The sequence below is a fragment of the Monodon monoceros genome, unplaced genomic scaffold (assembly GCF_005190385.1).
Source record: "Monodon monoceros isolate NGI ecotype Baffin Bay Population unplaced genomic scaffold, NGI_Narwhal_1 Super_Scaffold_2, whole genome shotgun sequence".
Classification (NCBI taxonomy): Eukaryota; Metazoa; Chordata; class Mammalia; order Artiodactyla; family Monodontidae; genus Monodon; species Monodon monoceros.
Window position 1 is genome coordinate 47,639,351 of NW_021703776.1, and position 22,575 is coordinate 47,661,925.

The window sequence follows — 22,575 nt, forward strand, 5'->3', positions numbered from 1 at the left end:
TTTTTGCATAGCACAGTTAATTCAATCAATTCAATCTTTGTTTCCTTTATTATTTTGATATAACATTTGCTATATACAAAATAATATATCACATATATGTAAGTCACAAGGCACAGTAAAAATAAATAAGCACTTGTGAATCCATGGCACAAATCAGAATGCTACCAACACATGGAATGACCTATATGGCCCTCTCCCTCTCGAATTCCGTGCTTTGCCCAAAGAGAACAACCATCTTGAATTTTATTTTGCTTTCTTTTTTATTATACAGTTTTGTCACATGTATATGCATCTTCAAATGATATACTGTTCCGTTGTGTTGGCTTTCACTTCAACTTTTAATTTTGAAAAATTTCAGACTTCTTATAGCAAAGTTAATACCCTTTACCAATGGTTAATATTTTCTACATTAGCTTCACGTGTCTCTACGCACCACATGTATTGGGTGGGCCAAAAGGTTAGTTCAGTTTTTTCCGTTAGGTGGCTCTAGTAGCACTTAGTTGTCTTTAACTTCATTCGAAACAATTTTGTTAGATTCTATGTGACAGCTATCATATCAGCGTGCATTTAAAAAAAGATATCTAAATTGGTGAATTTTTCTGTAGCCATTTTTTTTTTTTTTTTTTGCGGTACTCGGGCCTCTCACTGTTGTGGCCACTCCCGTTGCGGAGCACAGGCTCTGGACGCACAGGCTCAGCGGCCATGGCTCAAGGGCCCAGCCGCTCGGCGGCATGTGGGATCTTCCTGGCCCGGGGCACAAACCCGTGTCCCCTGCATCAGCAGGAGGACTCTCAACCACTGCGCCACCAGGGAAGCCCCTTGTGTAGCCATTTTAACACTGAAGATGAAGAAAAAAAGCGACGTTTTTGGCATATTATGCTTCATTATTTCAAAAAGTGAAATGCAAAAAAAGATTTGTGCAGCATATGGAGAAGGTGTTGTGACTGATCAAACATGTCAAAAGTGGTTTGTGAAGTTTCATGCTGGAGATTTCTTGCTGGACGATGCTCCATGGTCAGGTAGACGAGTTGAAGTTGATAGCAATCAAATCAAAACAGTAATTGAGAACAATCAGTGTTATACCACACAGGAGATAGCTGACATACTCAAAATATCCAAATCAAGCTTTGGAAATCATTTGCACCAGCCTGGTTATATGAATCACTTTGATGTTTAGGTTCCACGTAAGTTAAGAGAAAAAGACCTTCTTTACCATATCTCTGCATGCAATTCTCTACTGAAATGTAATGAAAATGTTCTGTTTTTAAAACAAATTGTGACGGGCGATGAAAAGTGGATACTGTACAAAATGTGGAATGGAAGAGATCGTGCAGCAAGCGAAATGAACCACCACCAACCACACCAAAGGCCGGTCTTCATCCAAAGAAGGTGATATTGTGTATATGGTGGGATTGGAAGGGAGTTCTCTACGATGAGCTCCTTCGGGAAAACCAAATGATTAATTCCAACAAGTACTGCTCCCAATTAGACCAACTGAAAGTGGCACTTGACGAAAAGTGTCCAGAATTAGTCAACAGAAAAATGCATAATCTTCCATCAGGATAACACAAGATTACGTTTCTTTGATGACCTGGCAAAAACTGTTACAGCTTGGCTAGGAAGTTCTGATTCATCTGCCGTATTCACCAGACATTGCACCTTTGGATTTCCATTTATTTAGGTCTTTACAAATTCTCTTAATGGAAAAAAATTCAATTCCCGAGAAGCCTGTAAAAGGCACCTGGAACAGTTCTTTGCTCAAAAAGATAAAAAGTTTTGGGAAGATGGAATTATGAAGTTGCCTGAAAAATCGCAGAAGGTAGTGGAACAAAAGAGTGAACACACTGTTCAATAACATTCTTGGTGAAAATGAAAAATGTGTCTTTTATTTTTACTTAAAAAACCGAAGGCAGTTTTTGGCCCACTCTATACATAGTTTTTCTCCTTTGCTGAACCATATGAAAGTAAACTGCAGACATAATAACAATTTCACCCTTAAATACACATCTCCAAAGAATATGTACATTCTCTTACATAACTGCAATACTACAGTCCCACCTAAGAATTTGACATTGATATTATCTAATTTAATATACAGTGCATGTTCAACTTTCCCTAATTGCCCAATAATGTCTTCTCTATAGTTCTTATATTTTAATCTAGAATTCAATTAAAACCAGGTATTGTGTACCCGATTGGAAACAAGATGGTGGAGAAAAGGGACCTTGATCCCACCTCCTCTCACAAGAACATTAAAATCACAACTAACTGCTGAACAACCATGGATTAAAAAAAGACTGCAACCTACCAAAAAAGATATTCTACACCCAAAAACATAAAGAAGAAACCCAACAAGACAGTAGGAGAGGCACAGTCATGATATAATCAGATTCCATATCCTGGGTGGGTGACCCACAAGGAGAATAATTATATCACAGAAGTTCTCCCACAGGAATGAGAGTTCTGAGCTCCATGTCAGGCCCCCAGCCTGGGGGTCCAGCATCGAGAGGAGGAACCCCCAGAGCATTTAGCTTTGAAGGCCAGCGGGGCTTGACTGCAGTAGCTCCACAGGAATGGGGGAAACAGGGCACACACAAGGTCTTGTGAGGGCATACTTAGAGGGCACACATAAGGTCTTGTGAGCACCAGGACCCAGGGCAAAAACAGTGACTTCATAAGAGACTGGACTGGACCTACCTGCTGGTCTTGGAGGGTCTCCTGGGAGGCTTGGGCATCTGTAGCTCTCTCTGGGGTCATAAAAGCTGGTGGTATAATATTGGGGAGTGTTCCTCTACTTGAACTCTTGCTGGAGACAGACATCTTTCTTGAGTAATTAGCATCAAGACCAGGTCCCACCTAACAGCCTGTAGGCTCCAAGACTGGAACACCTTAGGCCAAACAATCAACAGGCTGGGAACACAGCCCCACTCATCAGCAGACAGGCTGCCTAAAGACTTCCTAAGCCCATAGCCACCTCTAGACATGCCCCTGCCCACCAGAGGGCCAAGACCCAGCTCCATTTACCAGTGTGCAAGCACCAGCCTCTCCCACCAGAAGTCTGCACAAACATCTAGACCAGATTAACCCACCATAAGGCAGACACCAGAAGCAAGAAAACTACGATCTGGCAGCCTGTGGAACCAAGTCTGCAAACGCAGGTCAGAACCTACCCTGAGACCAGCTGGTCACTGGACCTTGGGTAATGAGAGGGAAAGAGTACTGCTGGGACACATAGGACATCCCCTATAGGGGGCCACTTCTCCAAGGTCGAGAAACATAACTAAACTTCCCCATACATAAAAATACAAATAGAAATTTAGACAAAACGTGATGGCAGAGGAATATGTTCCAGATGAAAGAAAAAGAAAAAAACCCAGAAGAACTAAGTGATGCAAAGATAGGCAATCTACCTGCGAAAGAGTTAAGAGTAATGATTGTAAAGATCATCCAAGAAATCAGAAAAAGCATGGATATACAGAGCAAGAAGGTACAAGAAGTTTATAGCAAAGAGGCAGAAAAATATAAAGAGCAACCAAACAGAGATGAAGAATACAGTAATTTAAATGAAAAATACACTAGAAAGAATCAACAGCAGAATAAATGAGGCAGAAGAATGGATAATTAGGTAAGTGAGCTGGAAGACAGAGTGCTGGAAATCACTGCTGTGGAAAAGAAAAAAAAATGAAAAAAAAAAAAAACAAGGACAGTTTAAGAGACCTCTGGGACAATGTCAAATGCACCAACATTCACATGATAGGGGTCCCAGAAGGAGAAGAGAGAGAAAGGTCCTGAGAAAATATTTGAAGAGATAACAGCTGAAAATTTCCCTTAACATGGGAAAGGAAACAGTCACCCAAGTCCAGGAAGCACAGAGAGTCCCATATAAGATTAACCCAAGGAGGAACATTCCCAGAAACACAGTAATCAAACTGACAGAAATTGAAAACAAAGAGAAAATATTAAAAGCAACAAGGGAAAAACAACAAATAACATACAAGGGAATCCCCATAAGACTATCGGCTGATTTTTCAGCAGAAACTGTACAGGCCAGAAGGGAATGGCATGATATATTTAAAGTGATGAAAGGGAAACACCTGCAATGAAGAACACTCTACCCAGCAAAGCTCTCATTCAGATTTGATGGAGAAATCAAAAACTTTACAGACAAGCAAAAACTAAAAGAATTCAGCACCACCCAACCAGCTTTACAACAAATGCTAAAGGAATTTCTTTAGATGGAAAGAAAAGGCAACAATTAGAAACAATAAAATTATGAAATGGGAAAACTCACCAGTTAAGGCAAACATAGAGTAAAGGTAGCAAAACACCCACATGCAAATATAACACCAAAACCAGTAACTGTGAGAGAAGGAAAGTACAAATACAGGATATTTGAAATGCATTTGAAATTAAGATATCAGCAACTTAAAACAATCATGTATATATATAGACTGCTATCAAAACCTCATGATAACCACAAACCAAAAAACTGTAATAGATACACATACAAAAAAGAAAAAGGAATCCAAGCACAACACTAAGGATAGTCATCAAATCAGAAAAGGAGAGAACAAAAGAGGGAAGGAAGAAAATAGACCTATAAACACAAATCCAAAACAATGGCAATAAGAACATACATATCGATAATTACCTTAAATGTAAACAGAGTAACTGCTCCAACCAAAAGATGCAGACTGGTTGAATGGATACAAAAATAAGACCCGTATATAGGCTGTCTGAAAGAGACCCACTTCAGATGTAGAGACACACACAGAAGGAAAGCGAGGGGATGGAAAAAGGTATTCCAAACAAATGGAAATTAAAAGAAAGCTGGAGTAGCAATACTCATATCAAAGAAAATAGACTTTAAAATAAAGAATGTTACAAGAGACAAAGAAGGACAATACAGAATGATCAAGGGATCAATCCAGGAAGAAAAGATAACAATTGTAAATATATATGCACCCAACACAGGAGCACCTCAATATACAAGGCAAATGTTGACATAAAGGGAGAAATTGACAGTAACACAGTAATGGGGGGACTTTTAACACCCCACGTATGTCAATGGAAAAATCACCCAGACAGAAAATTAATAAGGAAACACAGGCCTTAAATGACACACAGACCATTGGATTTAATTGATATTTATAGAGCATCCCATCTGAAAGCAGAAGAATGCACATTCATTTCAAGTGAACATGGAACATTCTCCAGGAGAGGTCACATACTGGGCCACAAATCAAGCCTGGGTAAATGTAAGAAAACTGAAATCATAACAAGCATCTTTTCCAACCACAATGCTATGAGATTAGAAATCAACTAACAAGAAAAAAGGTATAAAAAACACAAACACGTGGAGGCTAAACAATATGCTACGAAACAACCAATGGATCACTGAAGAAAACAAAGCGGAAATCAAAAAATACCTAGAGACAAATGAAAATGAAGCCACGACGATCCAAAACCTATGGGATGCAGCAAATGCAGTTCTAAGAGGGAAGTTTATAGCAATACAAGCTTACCTCAGGAAACAAGAAAGATCTCAAATGAACAACCTAACCTTATACCTAAAGCAACTAGAGAAAGAAGAATAAACAAAACACAAAGTTAGCAGAAGGAAAGAAATCATAAAGATCAGATCAGAAATAAATGAAATAGAGATGAAAACAATAGAAAAGATCAATGAAACTAAAAGCTGGTTCTTTGAAAAGATAAACAAAATTGATAAATCTTTAGCCAGGCTCATCAAGAAAAAAAGGGAGAGGGCTCAACTCGATAAAATTAGAAATGAAAAAGGATAAGTTACAATGGATACCACAGAAATACAAAGCATCATAAAAGACTACTGAAAGCAACTATATGCCAATAAAATGGACAACCTAGAAGAAATGGACAAATTCTTAGAAAGGTACAATTTCCCAAAGCTGAACCAGGAAGAAATGGAAAATATGAACAGACCAATCACAAGCACTGAAACTGAAACTGTGACTAAAAACTCCCAACAAAATCCAGGACCAGATGGCTTCACAGGTGAATTCTATCAAACATTTAGAGAAGAGTTAACACCTATTCTTCTGCAACTCTTCCAAAAATTGCAGAGGAAGGAACACTCCCAAAACCATTCTATGAGACCACGATCACCCTGACACCAAAACCAAAGATACCACAAAAAAAGAAAATTACAGGCCAATATCACTGATGAACATAGACGCAAAAATACTTAACAAAATGCTAGCAAACTGAATCCAACAATACATTAAAAGGATCATACACCATGATCAAGTGATATTTATCCCAGGGATGCATGGACTGTCCAATATCTGCAAATCAATCAGTGTGACGCACCACATCAACAAATTTAGGAATAAAAACCATATGGTCATCTCAAGAGATGCAGAAAAAGCTTTTGATAAAATTCAACACCCATTTATGATAAAAACTCTACCGAAAATAGGCATAGACAGAACCTACCTCAACGTAATAAAGGCCTTATATGACAAACACACAGCTAACATCATACTCAATGGTGAAAAGCTGAAAGCATTTCCTCTAAGATCAGCAAACAAGACAAGGATGTCCACTCTTGCCACTTTTATTCAACATAGTTCTGGAAGTCCTAGCCACGGCAATCAGAGAAGAAAAAGAAACAAAAGGGATCCAAAATTTTTAAAAAGGCAGTAAAACTGACACCGTTTGCAAATGATGTGATACTACACATAGAAAATCCTAAAGATGCTACCAGAAAACTACTAGAGCTCATCCATGAATTTGGTAAAGTTGCAGGATACAAAATTAATACACAGAAATCTCTTGCATTCCTATGCACTAACAACAAAAGATCTGAAAAAGAAATTAAGGAAACAATCCCATTTACCATCACATCAGAAAGAATAAACCTACCTAAAGAGGCAAAACATCTGGACTTCGAAAACTGTAAGATGCTGATGAAAGAAATCGAAGATGACACAAACAGATGGAAAGATATATTGTACCATGCTCTGGGATGGGAAGAATCAACATCTTCAAAATGACTATAATACCCAAGGTAATCTACAGATTCAATGCAACCCCTATGAAATTACCATAGGCATTTTTTGCAGATCTAGAACAAAAAAATCTTAAAATTTGTATGGAAACACAAAAGACCCCGAATAGACAAAGCAATCTTGTGAAAGAAAAATGGAGTGGGAGGAATCAGGCTCCCTGATTTCAGACTATACAAAAAACTACAGTTATCAAAACAGCATGGTACTGCCACAAAACAGAAATACAGATCAATGGAACAGGCTGGAAAGCCCAGAAATAAATGCAGCATCCATGGTCAATTAATCTACGACAAAGGAGGCAAGGATATACGATAGAAAAAAGACAGTCTCTTCAGTAACTGCTGCTAGGAAAACTGGACAGCTACATGTTAAAGAATGAAATTAGCACATTCTCTAACACCAAACACAAAAGTAAACTTAAAGTGGATTAAAGAACTAAACGTAAGACCGGATACTAATAGGTCTTAGAGGAAAACATAGGCAGAACACTCTTTGACATAAAGTGCAGCAATATCTTTTGGATTTACCTCCTAGAGTAATGAAAACAAAAATAAACAAATGGGACCTAATTAAACTTAAACGCTTTTGCACAGCAAAGGAAACCATAAACAAAATAAAAAGACAACACACAGAATGGGAGAAAATATTTGCAAATGATGCAACGGACAAGGAATTAACCTCCAAAATATACAAACAGCTCATGCACCTCAATATAAAAAAAAAAATAACCCAATCAAAAAATGGGCAGAAGATCTAAATAGACATTTCTCCAAAGATATATGGATGGCCAAAAAGCACATGAAAAGATGCTCAACATTGCTAATTGTTAGAGAAGTGCAAATCAAAACTACAATGAGGTATCACCTCACACCCGTCAGAATGGCCATCATCAAAAACTTTACAAACAATAAATGCTGGAGAACATGTGGAGAAAATGGAACCCTCTTATACTGTTGGTGGGAATGTAATTTGGTACAGCCACTATGGAGAACAGTATGGAGGTTCCTTAAAAAACTAAAAATAGAGCTACCATATGATCCAGCAATCCCACTCCTGGGCATATATCCGGAGAAAACCATAATTTGTAAAGATACATGCACCCAGTGTTCATTGTAGCACTATTTCCAATAGCCAAGACATGGAAGCAACCTAAATGTCCACTGACAAAGCAGTAGATAAAGAAGATGTGGTACATATATTCAATAGAATATTACTCAGCCATAAAAAACAATGAAATAATGCCATTTGCAGCAACATGGATGGACCTAGAGATTAGTATTCTAAGTGATGTGAACCAAAGACAAATATCATACGATATCACTTACATGTGGAATTAAAAAAGTGATACAAATGAACTTATATACAAAACAGAAATAGACCCACAGGCATAGAAAACAGACTTAATGTTACCAAAGGAAAAAGTGGGGGGAGGGATAAATTAGGAGTTTGGGATTAACATATACACAGTACTATATATAAAATAGATAACCAACAAGAACCTACTGTATAGCACAGAGAACTATACGCAGTATTGTTTAATAACCTATAATGTAAAAGAATTCTGAAAAAGAATATATATATTCACTTTGCTATACACCTGAAACTTACACAACATTGTAAATCAACTATACTTCAATAAAAAAGAAAAGAAAAAACAACAGGTATTGCATTTAGTTGTCATGTCTCTTTAGTTTCATTTTATATATCAATTTATTTTATCAATACACATCAAATATTATATTCGTTATTTTTTTAGAATCTAGGTTAATTGATACAATGCACCAAATCTAGATTATAAACAGCACTGATAGTTACCCTGTTGAACATCTCTTTACATGAGTCACTTTCTGTAATAGTTCTAAATGTTCATAGACTATACAAATGTTCACCTCACATAATAACGCAAATTATTTTTTGAAGTGTTTGTAACAATGTACCCTCACTAGTGGTTTGAGACACAGCCTCTCTAATACATCTTGTTAGGCTTCATATTTTTTGCCATTGTCAAACTTAATTTTGCCACTAAAGTAGGTATAAAATGCTATCTCACTATGGTCTTAATTTGCATTTCCCCTATTGCTAATGAGGTTAAACATCTTTTAGATTTACACTGGGATTTATATTTCCTCTTCTGTGAAATGCCTGATCATGCCTTTCCTCTTTTTATTCTACTGGGTTGTCTTTTTTATTAATTGGTTCCTTTTATCTCTTGGATATATGCAACAAATATCGTCTCCCAGTTTATAGTTGTCTTTTTCCTTTAAGGTATCTTTTTTTTTTTTTTTTTTTTTTTTTTGCAGTACGCAGGCCTCTCACTGTTGTGGTCTCTCCCGTTGCGGAGCACAGGTTCTGGACGCGCAGGCTCAGTGGCCATGGCTCACGGGCCCAGCCGCTCTGCGGCATGTGGGATCTTCCTGGACTGGGGCACGAACCCATGTCCCCCGCATCGGCAGGCGGACTCTCAACCACTGCGCCACCAGGGAAGCCCTAAGGTATCTTTTGATGAACACATAAAGAACGTGAATCCCGCATTCATCTTTTATTTTACGGTTAGCATTTTTTGTTTCTTATGTATGAAACTTATCCCTACCTGAGGTACCAAAGATATTCTATATTTTTTTCTAAAGGTTTCAAAGTTTTGACTTTCACATTTAAGTCTAAATTCACCTAGAAATGATTATACTTGATGGTGTGAGGTAAGGGTCCAATTTCACTTTTTTCCATTATATAACCAATTGACTCAGCATCATTAATTGAAAGACTTTCCTATCCCTATGGATCTTCAATGGCATATCTGTTAAGTTTTTTTTGTATATGACTGTGTCTATTTTAGAGTTGTATATTCTGCTCCATTGATTTCTTTGTTTAGCTCTCCCAATACCACATTTTCTTAATTAAAAGATGTCTAGTTAAAATAGGTCTTGATATTGGAGAAGTCCTTTCTACCTTGTTCTTTAGATCTCTTGCAGTTATTTTTGGTCCACTGCCCTCCATATAAAATTTGGAATGAACTGGTAAAGTTCTACAACAAATCCTGTTAGAATTTTTTGAACCTATAGATTAATTGGAGAATAACTGACATGTTTACAATATTGAGTCTTCCCATTCCAGAATACAGTACATAACTTCCATTTAATTATATTTAAATTGCCTTTTAATAAAATTTCATGAGTTTTCTGCATATACACCTTCCTTAGTTACTATGTTTATTCCTATGTACTATGTGCTTTTTATTATTGCACACAGTATATTTTAAATAACATTTTTGAACTCTATATTCCTGACAAGTAGATATGCAATTAATTTTTAACAGCTTTATTGAATTACAATTAATTTTCATATATTTACCTTATAATCAGCTATATTATTAAAATTTTTATTACATCTAGTAAATTTTCTATAGATTCTTTGGGATTTTCTGTGTAGATAACTGTATTATAAAATATCAAGTTTATTTCTTTCTAATCCTTACATCTTTATCTTTCTTTGGCTAAGGATCTCTAATACAATATTGAACTGAAGCAGCAATAATGGACTTCCTTGTTTTCTTCCTGAGTTTAATGGAAATGTGTCTAGCATTTTACCATTGGAACATTTACTGGAGGATTCTAGAATTTTTATCAGAATAAGTTAGAATACAAAGGAACTTACCTAACAGAGAGAGAATGATACCAATTCTCTGATATTGTCAGGACTTGGTTAATGGCCCAATATGGGATCAAAAAGATTTCATGTGTGCTTTGAAAAAATATATTCTCTGATATCTTAGTGTATATCTTAAGTATTGAACTATAAGTTCGTAAAATCAGCATATTAAGTCTACTCTATGTTTACTTATTTGCTTGCACTATTATTAATTGCATGAGCAGTGAGTAATTCTCCCACTGTGGTAGAGAATCTGTCAACTCACTGTAATCATATTAACTTTTGCTTTATATATTTTAGGGCTAATTTATTAAATGCCTACAATTCAAAATCTTCCTAGTGATTTGAATCTTTTGTCACTAAAAAGTATCCCCAATAATGCTTTTGCCTCTTAATCTATTTTGTCTTTTATTAATACAACTTATCTTTTTAATAAATATTTGTCTGGTAAATCTCTTCTCATTTTAAATTAAATCCTTCCTATGTCCTTTTGTTTTAGGTATCTTTTTAAGCAGCAGAAAATTCTTTTTAAAATCAATCTGAAAATCTGTGTTTAGCTGACAAGTTTAGACTACTTACATTTATTTTGATTATAAATGTTTCTATTATCTTACTTTTTGATTTCTAGCTCCCTAACACATACACATATTTTTACATACATATGAAATGTAAACACTGATTTTTACGTGTACATATAAATGTTCATATATATATGTATGTGTGTGTATCGGAGTATATATATGCATGTGTGCATGTGTACGTACATGTGTGCATTATATTTGGTATTAGATGAGTTTGGTTTTAATTTTTTTCTTCTTCTGGTTTGGAATTACCCACCTTAATTCTATCCTTTTAGTCCTTGCCCTTGGACTAAAGGGCATCATTAACTTAAGTTCTAAAGTAAGATAATACCTGGGGACTTCCCTGGTGGTCCAGTGGTAAAGAATCTGTCTTCCAATGCAGGGGATGCGGGTTGGACCCCTGGTCAGGGAACTAAGATCCCACATGCCATAGGGCAAGTAAGCCTGCGTGCCACAACTACTGAGCCCATACGCTCTGGAGACCGTGCGCCACAACTAGAGAGAAGCCCGCGCACCACAACTAGAGAAAAGCCCATGTGTTACAAGGAAGAGCCTGTGCACCACAAGGAAGAGCCCATGCACCACAAAAAAAGACCCTGCGTTCTGCAATGAAGATCCCACACGCCACAACGAAGACCTGATGCAGCCAAAAATAAAAAAATAAAATAAAACATTAAAGTGTATTGTGTAGTTTGTTGATGAATTAAAAAAAAAGTAAAATAATACCTTAAATAGTAAAGAGGACATTAGAACACTTTAATTGTGGTCATCTCTCTCTGATTTATATGCTATTGTACTGTCTTTTTGTAAAGTGTAAAAAGACATTATTATTTTACACAGACACTGTTTAGATTTATATACAAGTTTACTATTTTCTTTAACCATTGTTTCAGATCATTTTTTTTCTGAATTATTTCTCTCCTTCTTGAAGTTTATTCTTTAGAAAACCCTTTAATATAAGTTTAATGTGGCAGCAAACCCTCATAGTTTTTGTTTATCTGAAAAATGTCCTATATTTCAAGAACAGAGGAATCTGTATGCTAGGGATACAATTCTAGGTTGAAACTTACGTTCTATCAGAACTTTAAAGTTATTAGTCTACTGTCCTCTGGCTCCCAATATTACTATTGATAAATATGCTGGCTCAAAGCTTAGTTTTCTACATATAGGGTATTGCAGCCACTGGCATCTGTCTTTAGGGCAACCTGAATCTCTATTGCACGCCTACTGTTATTGTTCCCATCTCTGGTTTTGCCTCACAGTTTGTTCCTTTTTGGGGGTGTGTCTCCCATTTAGAAATACATCAACAAGTATTTTTTTAATCTAGGATCTAGTTGGTTTGAAGTAGAAGAGGCCCCCAGAGTATCTACCTTGCCCTCTGGCTGGAAGTAACACAAACAGGTTTCTTTACAGCAAGACTTTTCAAGTTTTTAATATCCTAGCCTAAATTAAAACCATCTAAGAGGGGGATATGATATCTGGCTCTGCCCAAACTTATTTGACCAGAACTTCATACAGAACTAGTCTTTCACAAAATATAATTTGAAAAAAGAAAATCCTGCTCTAAAGCTTCCTTTTTAAAAAATTTGCCCCAATACAGAAAAGAAATAAATTCAAAAAAATATTATCTTCAATACTCCTATTTCACCTAAAGAATCCCATTACCAAGGCTAAAAAAAAAAAAAAAAAATTAACTTCACAACATGCCAGGCACAAGAAACATATTCAAAAAATAATGATGATACACAATCTCTGTCCTCAAGGTGTTCAGAGACAAGAGAATAAGTAAAATACAATTTGGCAAATGTTCCACTATCAGTTTAATCTAAATAGTTTCACAATAACTGTCTCTTTAAGACTGTGACAAACTGTCTTTGTTTCTTTTTAAAATGCATATAAAATAACATGTATCTTGTCTGATAATTGTGGGATAACTAGAAACCGCTAAAAAATAAAAATTGGAAACATAGAGCTCAGAAACAATGTACCATATTGTACCTACTTTTGGCTATAGACTAAACCATTACAGATTTTTTTCAACTAACTGTTGCCAAATACATTATTCCAATTTTCAAGAGTCACACTATTCTAGGCCTAGAAATACTAAAAATGTTTTTTTAAATCAGACACCTGTTTTTTAAATGTTTACTAAGTTTTTTACTTTAAACTGTAAGAATCTCAGGTCATTAAATAGTTTCAACTCTTCTGTATAATTTTGTATGTATAAATACAAGTGGAAAATACATTTATAGATACCAAATAAAATGAAAGGTTGACTTTGTTATTTTCTATTATTCAGCTTTAAAATCTATACTAGCTTTTCCTGGTAGACAAAATCTCTAATAGCCTATAGACTCTTCTCACAAGGAGTAGTTCCTAAAGACTTAGTATCCATTACCATCATCACTGTGAAACTAGCTACTTAAGCTGTTAAGTCCCTGATTTTTCAACTCCTTGCCGCTAGGCAAGTTGATGTGTACAGATAGATTTTCATCATAAATTCATGAGATATTACCCCTACAATTCTGAACTTTTTGTACTTTACTTTTTTCTTCTTGCCATTACCCACTCCCAACCACATGCAACTGAAGGCAGGGATTAGAACCTTAGATCACTTAAAAATGTACAAACAGAAAGATATGATGAGATAATTCCCCCAAAATTAACTAATTAACAAACTGATTAACAGAAAGATGTTCATCCTTGTTAGCTTTTAAAAAAAGACATATTTTTAAAATGAGAAATTAAGAAGAGCAGAAATTTGTTACACTGTCATTTTAACTATATAGCATGAATGCCTAGTGCCAGAAAGGTTACAGAAAATTAGGTCCCAATGTACATTGCTACTTACAGTATAGATTGAAACAGTTTAACAATATAATCAATAATTTTAAAAGCATTTATATTCTTTAAACTAGTATTTGCATTGTAAAGATTCCGTCCTAAGGAAATAATTTAAAAAGCAAAGTTTTCACACAAAAATGTAATAAAAATGTCCATTTTTAAATTGTAAAATAAAAAAAATTAGAAAACTACAAAAAGTTAAGAAAAGGGAAGATTATATAAAATCACATTATATCCATTCAATAATATGTTGCCATTATGAAGATGCGTACATTGATTGTATAATATGGTAAACTGTGATAAGTGCTGGGGATAGAAGCAAGATATAAAATTGTACATGCTAAACTATTACAATTTTGTTTCCAAAAGAGTCTGAAAAGAAATATGTCAAAATATTAAAAGGAGGATAAGGGATATTTCTTCTTTGTTCTTTCTACAATTTTTTGAAAAGGTTTCCATGGAAAGAATTTTAATATTTCTGAAAATGAAAAGTTTAAGGCAATGAAAAGCTTGCCAATACCTTACCCACCACTTCTTTTTCTTATGTTCCCCATTATGGCAAATTGTCATATGGCAAATTGTTTTCCCCCTCCACCTTTCCTGAAACCAAAGTAAAATTTTATAGTTCCTTTTGTTAATGTGAAAGGGCACATTCCTCCTATAACTATTCAGTTGGCTAACTTCTAAAACAATACGCTAATGAAATGAATAGACAAAATTTACCTTATTTCCTTCTTCTTTAAATTGGGGATTAATTATTTTTACAAAAGAGTAAAACAACTGACGAATTCTGGAATCTCCAATAAATGCAATATGTTTATCTACAAGGCAGTTCTTCGCTTCACTGAAATCAACAAAGACATCAATTAGAATAAGGAAAATCAGCATACTGGCACTTTTCAAAGCACATAATTTGTGAAGAAAGTAGTATAGCATTATTACATACACAGTTATGTTGCTTTAGAAATAGGTGGCCAGGTTTAACCTACCAGTCCGTGTATGATCGACTAACTCTCAATAATAACAGCCCTCATCTAATAAGTGTTTCAGATGTACTCTAACCATAGTAAGTGCTTTATATCCGTTGTCTCAGAATAACTCCATGAGGTAGCTATCCAAGTCCCAAAGCAAGAGTCCTTCATTCACGGGCAATTGCCCTGGGCCTGGTTATCTCTCACCTGAGAAAAAGCAGATTGGTCCAAAGCTTTCCCTAATGCTTTAGAGCGAGAATATTCCTTTGGACTCACCCCTAACTCCTACCCTGTCAGCAATTCTCTACCATCACATAGAGAGGTACCATCTATCACTTTCCCTGATTCACCAACACTTTTCTAGCAGATATTAAGACCCATCTTAGAAAAGAAAACAAACAACAAAATGAAGAAACTACCTGATTTTGTACTTATGCATCATACAGCTGTGAGGTTGCCAAACTTTCTCTCCAAGAAATCTGCCACTTGAGAGAAGGTATTCACATGAATCATTTCCTATAGTAATTAAACACAATAATGTTGTAAACAATAGTTAAATTCTTATATGTTGGTTATTTGACCCCATTTAAGCCTTTGAGATGAGGGAGTACAGAGTTTTCTATACTTCACTATACCCTCTAGGTACATATCACTCATCCATGAGAAGCAAATATTAATATATTATTCAAGAGGATAAGAGCCACTAATGACAGATACTTTACCTAGAAAATACTTCATCCCCAAAGCTACATTCACTGCTTTGGTAGTTCCTTCTGCTTCAGGTTTTCCTTCCAAGGACATCACCTTGCCTCAAACTAGCCTTTTTATCTGTTTATCACTCCTACTTCTAGTTGGGAAAGAAAAGTTTAAGGGATAAAAGAGAAGACTTTGGAAATGACTTCCTATTCGGCTATTATAGTACTCAGTGCATTAGTATATCTGGAAACCTAGTAAATACTGAAGTATTTTATAAATCTACTCCCTAATTTTCACAGCTTCCCTGGAAGTAGGGTATCCCTATTCTGTAAATGTGCAAAGGAAGACTTATGCAAGAACTTCGGAAAAAGCTCAATAAAATTTCATCCTTTTGCAATCTCACAAAGATAAGACTTAAAACTATGTTAGTCAAATGGTGGCTGAAGATACACATGATCAGTACCAGTAATGAATGCTGTTGTTAATATTTAGCCCCTCCACTTCTCTCGATTGTCTCTTGCCTCCGTTAGGATGACCAACCAACTCCTCCCAGTGTGGTTGGGACTGCCACAGTTTTAAACAGAAAATTCCACATCTGCAAAACCCCTCAGTCCTGTGTAAACTGGGACAGATGGCTACCCTGCTTCCTTTGGCCATTTTACCGTACATTAGCTTAATGTACATGGTCAATGTACGTGGTTAAAAAGGGGATTGGAGACATTAAAAAAGTTCAAATATGTCAAATGGATGAGGGAAAAACGAGATGTGTACATTAACTGTGGGGTTATGATAAAATACATGTGTTTTTAAATTTGATCTCTAGTTCTTTATTAACAGTCAACAGCGATCTCTATTTGTTTTACAAATAGTTAAGGTCAGGATAGGGCATCTGGTAAAAATACTACAGAACAAAATGGTGGGGGTAGGGAAGACCCAAAGATTTTTAAAGTAGAAGAACACATCTCTTTTCTCAATCCAGTTATCCATTTATCTGGTCAACATACAGATAACGGTGATACAAATACAAGACAGGTATGCATAAATAATGAAAGTGTTGATACCACAGTGTCATAAATTCTAAAACAGAACAGGAAGGAAAAGTGAAAATACTGCATTATTCTGTTGGTGAAAAACTGGATAAGGAAGTAGAATACCAATTATTACATTTTTGCAGTTACATATGTAGCCTGAGCAGTTTTTCCTGTATTTGAAAGATTTTTTAATAACATCTAAGGAAACTATAAATAATCAGTTCTTAATTCTTTCCAATTCTTAAAAACTAATTCTAGTTCTAAAAAATTACGCTATATAATAAAGGAGGAGTAAAAAAAAAAGGACTAAAGGAACACACAATTATTTCCTAAAAACAGCACTCCTGCTGCATTCTTTTATAATGGCCATATAATAAAATCCTATTAAAAATCTAGTAAATATTTAAAATTAGGATGAAAATTCCATATTTATAGCACTTCTACCTCTTTAAATACATCTATTAAACTAAGTGAAAAGTTAGTAACCCATCTATTTTCTAAAAAAGTTATATGAAGTTGTAAATAACTGGTATTAATTCTGTGAAGTTTTTCTTCCTTTACTTTCTTCTTTATCCCTTCCTTTTTTTTTTTTTTTTTTTGGTGGTGTTGTTACTTGATTTTTGTTTTTTAATAGAAGCCTAAACAGGAACACACCTTGATCAGTCTTCAGTGTGTGGGACTATACTCTTTGTTAACCATGTCTATGGGTTATGAATATGATTTTGTGGAGACTGAAGTACCATACCAACATCTTAAAATAACCAATTTTCTCCACCAGAAAATGTGTTTTAAAATGCCAAACTCTTCTTCCTCTCTTCAATATTAATACTCAGACATTATTTTTCAGTAGTTCAGCTAGTAGAAAACAAAAGCTCTAATCTCAAGAACCCACATTAGAAAAACCTGATAGCAAAACAGATTTGCAGTTGTCACTAACCAAAAGACACTATAAACACAGTACTGTAGAGACTACTAGTCTTTCCAGGGAAGAAGTTCTTAACCTGGTAATGAATGCTAGTTAATGGTGACTCTTCATATTTTATACTGCAAATTAAAAAAAAAATAATCCTTGTATCTGAAATTAATATTCTCTGTATCACATCAGTTAAGGTCCATTCAAAAGACAGAAACTACACCAGCTATTTTAATAGAGAGAATGTAATATGACGAACTGTTAGGAAAGTAAAAGAATTGCTAATTAGATAACTGACAAGGCAAGAGGAGACTGGCTTTTATATATTTGTCAGCAAAATAATGAAAGTAGCAGTAATAATACTATTATTATCTGATTTTAAAAAATTAACCGGATCTAAGAAAAGAAAACTCCACAAAATTCCATACTCTAAAACTAGTTCTCTTTTCCTGGGAAGGAAATATTTTTAAAATCAAATCACTAAATGTAAATCTAAATGTTAAAATAAGTTAATGTGCCACATTTTTATTATGTATACTAACTACATGTAAACATCTGCTAGCACATTATTTTCCTTTCAAAATTTACCCAGAAGCACCCCAAACAAAAGAAAAAAAAAAACAAAATGCAGTCATTATTTTCAATTGCTTCATATAATTTTGATAGCTACTTTAATACAACCAGCGTGAAATGAAAGTTGCCAAGTGCTCAGATAAATCAAGCTAAGAACACAATTAAAAAAAAAAAAAGCAACTAAAGGGATAGAATTATCTACTTCAGCTATCTCCAATACAAAGATTATCTAGATGAATAGCTGTCTTCCTCTTCATTCTGTTATCTTAAGCATAAGCATTCTGGTTTGTCAACCTAAAGTCTCAGGTTTTCATGCATGATTTTTCTATAATAGAAAAATACTAAGAGCAAACAAAATAAAAAGACAAACAAGTTTTAAAAAAACTGAAAAACAAAACAGAACTAAAGAAAACATCTGATGTGCTAAATAAACCGTAGCTTTTATTTTCCTTTGAATAGAATACCTCTGGCACGTTGAAACTTTAGACTTAATCATCCTGCCAAGGCTGTGCGTTTCTTACTATCCACCATGAAAATACCAGATCATAGAGTTTACAATATGATCTGCAGAATATTTTATTTGCCTAAAATTCAGCAAGTTATACTTTCGTCTGTGCTGAAAAATCACAATTTACATTTTTCTTTAGATAAGCTAGGAGTGCCTCATTACAAGTTGTGTCATGTAGATCAGGATCTTTCTAGCAGTCAAAGAAAGAAAAGGCTGAGAGACCTAGAGCTACTTCTTTCTTGCTTTAACTTCTGAAGTTTTGAACTTATTTTTCTCCAAAACATGCAATAATATTTAACATTTAATATCCCTAGTGGTAGAAAGGAATTAGATTAGAATTAGATTTCAACAAAATTAAGACGTTTGAAGCAAGTTAACTCTATTAAAAAATTCAAATTCATCTAGGTTGGAACTACCCTTAAGGCTACAGATACTGGCTTCTTGTCACAGAAATGATGTTTTTAGTCTGTAATCACAATATTAATGGACATTTTGTGATTCAGTAATGTTAAAATTTAGAAAAAATAAAATTAAAAGAATATTTTTTAAAAGGTCATTCTATTTTGTGAAAATAATATTAAGAATGCAACCCCCCCCCACAAAACTCTACCTTCTAAAGTTGAGATCAGAACATGCTATTAGAACACGAAATTAAATTAAAACCAAAAGAACGAAATGCAAGGAGGAAAAGAGAAGGAAATAAGGACTTTGAAAATCTATTTATTCAATAAGTGTTTATGGAGTTCCTACCGTGTGTTAAGCTCTGATGATTTAAAAGATGAATAAAATACCCTTGGAAGCTCAAAGTTTGTGTGGGGCTGTCAGATACAAATTATTATAATACAAAATGATAAGGGTGTACTAGTTACTGTAGAAACACTGAATTCCTAATTCCTACTTCTGTGCTGGTAACATCCGAACCAGGACTTGAAAGAAAAATCTGTACTTTCTTTCAAGGAGAGAGACAGGTCACTGCAGGCAGAGAAAATCAGACATCTATGAGATATGCAAAAGGGCAAAGCATATTTGGACTGTGAGCCTGGAGTTCTGGAAGAAGGAGAAAAGATAAACATAGGTAATAAAAAGTAAGCTTTACACACGCAACTTTTAGAAAATCACCATTTACTGGAGAAAGGATAAGAAAACTCTTGTCTGGCACTGTGAGGCTGAATTGGTATTTTTAAATGGTTTAACCCACGTCCCACTGGAAAATGCTTTCTCACTCCACCTTTTATACATCACCACTGTCTAAGAGGCTCTGAGAAAGGCAGAATATAACATAATGACATGAGGCAGACTAACTGGGTTTTAAATCCTAGCTCAGTCAGACTAACTGTATCTTTAGGCAACTTAACCTCTCATGCCTCATTTTTAAAATGTAAAAAAAAAAAAAAAAAAAGGTTAAAATGTAAATAATACTGTAATTAGCTGAATCTAAGACCACTGATTATAAAATACACCATTATTTTAGATAACAGTAGGAAAAAATGTTATCAATTAAACTTTGACATGCAATCAAAGTTTTAAAAACTCATCTTGATTACAGAGATACTACAAAAGGTGGGGGAAAGAAGAGGGGAGGATGAAATCTGGTAATTGTATCTACCTCATTGACTGGTTGTAAAGACAAAATGAGTTAAAAGATGTAAAACCTTTAGTAGAAGAGCACCCGGCATATAATAAGTGCTCAATGATAGCATGTAGTTTTGCCAAGCCTTACTTCCTGTAGTGTGTAATGTTTTACTTTCTGCAGTTCGTAAAGCAAGAGATACTGAATATGTGTATTCCAACTGCATTCAGTCTACCTTGCCTGAGGCAAACTCATAAGCATGTATTGAAGATTTTAATATATAGCCTAAACCTCTATATCTAATATAAGGTCCTTTCTTATTCTAAAGATTTATGATACTATGATTCAAGCGTATGGTTATCCTTGTGTGAAAGGCACTGCATCTGACTCAGTTTCACACTGCCAAAGCATGAGGTTGGCTAAAAAGTGCCTGGTAAGATCGTTATTTTTCCCAAACTGTCTCTGGCTCAAGTTCTTGACATTCAGTATGGGCATGTACACACACCAGGTGTACTGCTTCACACTCAAGACACTAAAGCACCTACGAAAGCTGATGACTAGCTTCTGGAGGAGGCTTTATAAACAATCCCAGATTGCTACACTGACTCATAAGTTTCCATCTGACATTCTATTTTCCCTGCTAATGAGAGAACTTGAAAGGATGAAATAATTAGGGTCCAAGCTTATCAAAAGATAAAAGCACAGTTTTAAAAAGGGAGGTGAGGGGCACTAGATGTTTACATTTAGGACCATAGCATCCCAGTTATAAAATTTATCTCCACTACCACATACATAAAATTGAGTTAGATTACTGTCGTCTTATACCAAAATAGCATAAAATGATAGCAGTCAGAAAATTTTCTTTATAATTACCACAAATTAATGCATCAAATTGCTAGTTTTATTTTGTGTATATAAGTGTTGGACTTGTTACAGCAACTGCAGATGAAACAAAGTCTTACCAGGTCATGTGGCGGTGATCTATAGGAGGCTGGAGGAGAAAGGCCAAAAGGGTATAAATAATTTATCTTTTTCAATCGATTTAGTGTATTTATATAAAGGGCTATTCATCCACTATGGTACTAGAGTATAAGAATTTTAATTCTCAAGCATTGCAGAAACAAAACAGCAGAATTGATCAAAATGTCCTTCACTTTGAAAGACTCCCTAAAATGAGAAGAGTTCAGATTCCAGTGGCCTCTTTACTGGATATTTTGCCAAAGTAGGTGTGAAGTTAAACTGGAAATGCGTTAAATGCGCACCTGTTACACATTACATCTTGACCAATTAATCTCACAATCACCAAGAGCTGTCCAGATAATGGCTTCGATAATACTAAGAGCCACAAATAAAAGATCCTATCGTTATTAATTTCCCTCAGCCTGTCAAACTCTAACCTAGTAGCATTTTTACAGAGAAAATGAAGAAAAAAATCAATCAACACGGACAAGTAAATGCCCCTTATGACTGAAGAATAATTCGTTCTGAAACAAGGAGGTCGTATTTCCTTTTCCTCTTTACACCAGTCTCAAAACCCACACCGAAGACCTCCTCTCAAACTGCTTCCAACTTGTTTTCATAGCCCAACTCAACTCCTGTCAACCTGTAACTTCTTTTCAAATATCTGCCCCAGTGGCTTTACTTTGTAAAAAGTGTGCAACCAGAACGCTTTAAACGCTTCTGAATCACAAAGCCTGGGTGACACCTCCTCCACTTGGCCAAGAGCATCTTTTGCCAGCTGTCACCCGGCGGCAAAGGAAAATGGGGCGGCCCATACCGCTGTCAAACAGCTTGGCCCCGCTGTTCCAGGGCAGAGGCCGAATAAAACAAAAGCTAAAAAGCTGATCCCCTAGGATGCAGAATGGGTGACCCTACTTGGGGCGGAGGTGCCCCATTGCAGGGCGGCCTTGGCCTTCACGCGCCCGGGGGTGGCCCCGGAGGGCCGCCTGCACGCCTCCTGCACGCGAGCCCCGGGCCTGGCGCGTCTCCCCCGGCGCAGCCCGCGCAGGAGCCGGGACCCCAGCAGCCACTGGGCTAGGCCCGGGTAAGCGCCCCCGTCCGCAGCGCAGGCTGCTCGTGGGGCGCAGGACCATGGGCTCTCTACCCGTGGCCGCCTGTACTGGGGTCCGCTCGGTCAGTCGGGGACGCCTGGCCCGCCGCCCGGGCCACCTGGGGGCACCTCCTCCCCCGCGGG

The 22,575-nt window shown here is 35.8% G+C and overlaps 1 protein-coding gene across 3 annotated transcripts in view; it reads right to left on the minus strand.

The window, feature by feature from the left end:
- Positions 1 to 22,575, minus strand: part of CASD1 (CAS1 domain containing 1) — a 75,693-nt gene that overhangs the window by 52,598 nt on the left and 520 nt on the right. The window contains exons 2-3 of one of the 3 annotated variants that reach the window (XM_029233562.1): positions 15,510 to 15,606; positions 14,843 to 14,963 (exon numbers count right to left, since the gene is read on the minus strand). The exons of the other annotated variants lie outside the window; for them this stretch is intronic. Coding sequence (XP_029089395.1) covers positions 14,843 to 14,963; positions 15,510 to 15,606 — 218 coding nt within the window. The remainder of the gene's footprint in view (positions 1 to 14,842; positions 14,964 to 15,509; positions 15,607 to 22,575) is intronic. 3 annotated transcript variants of the gene reach the window in all.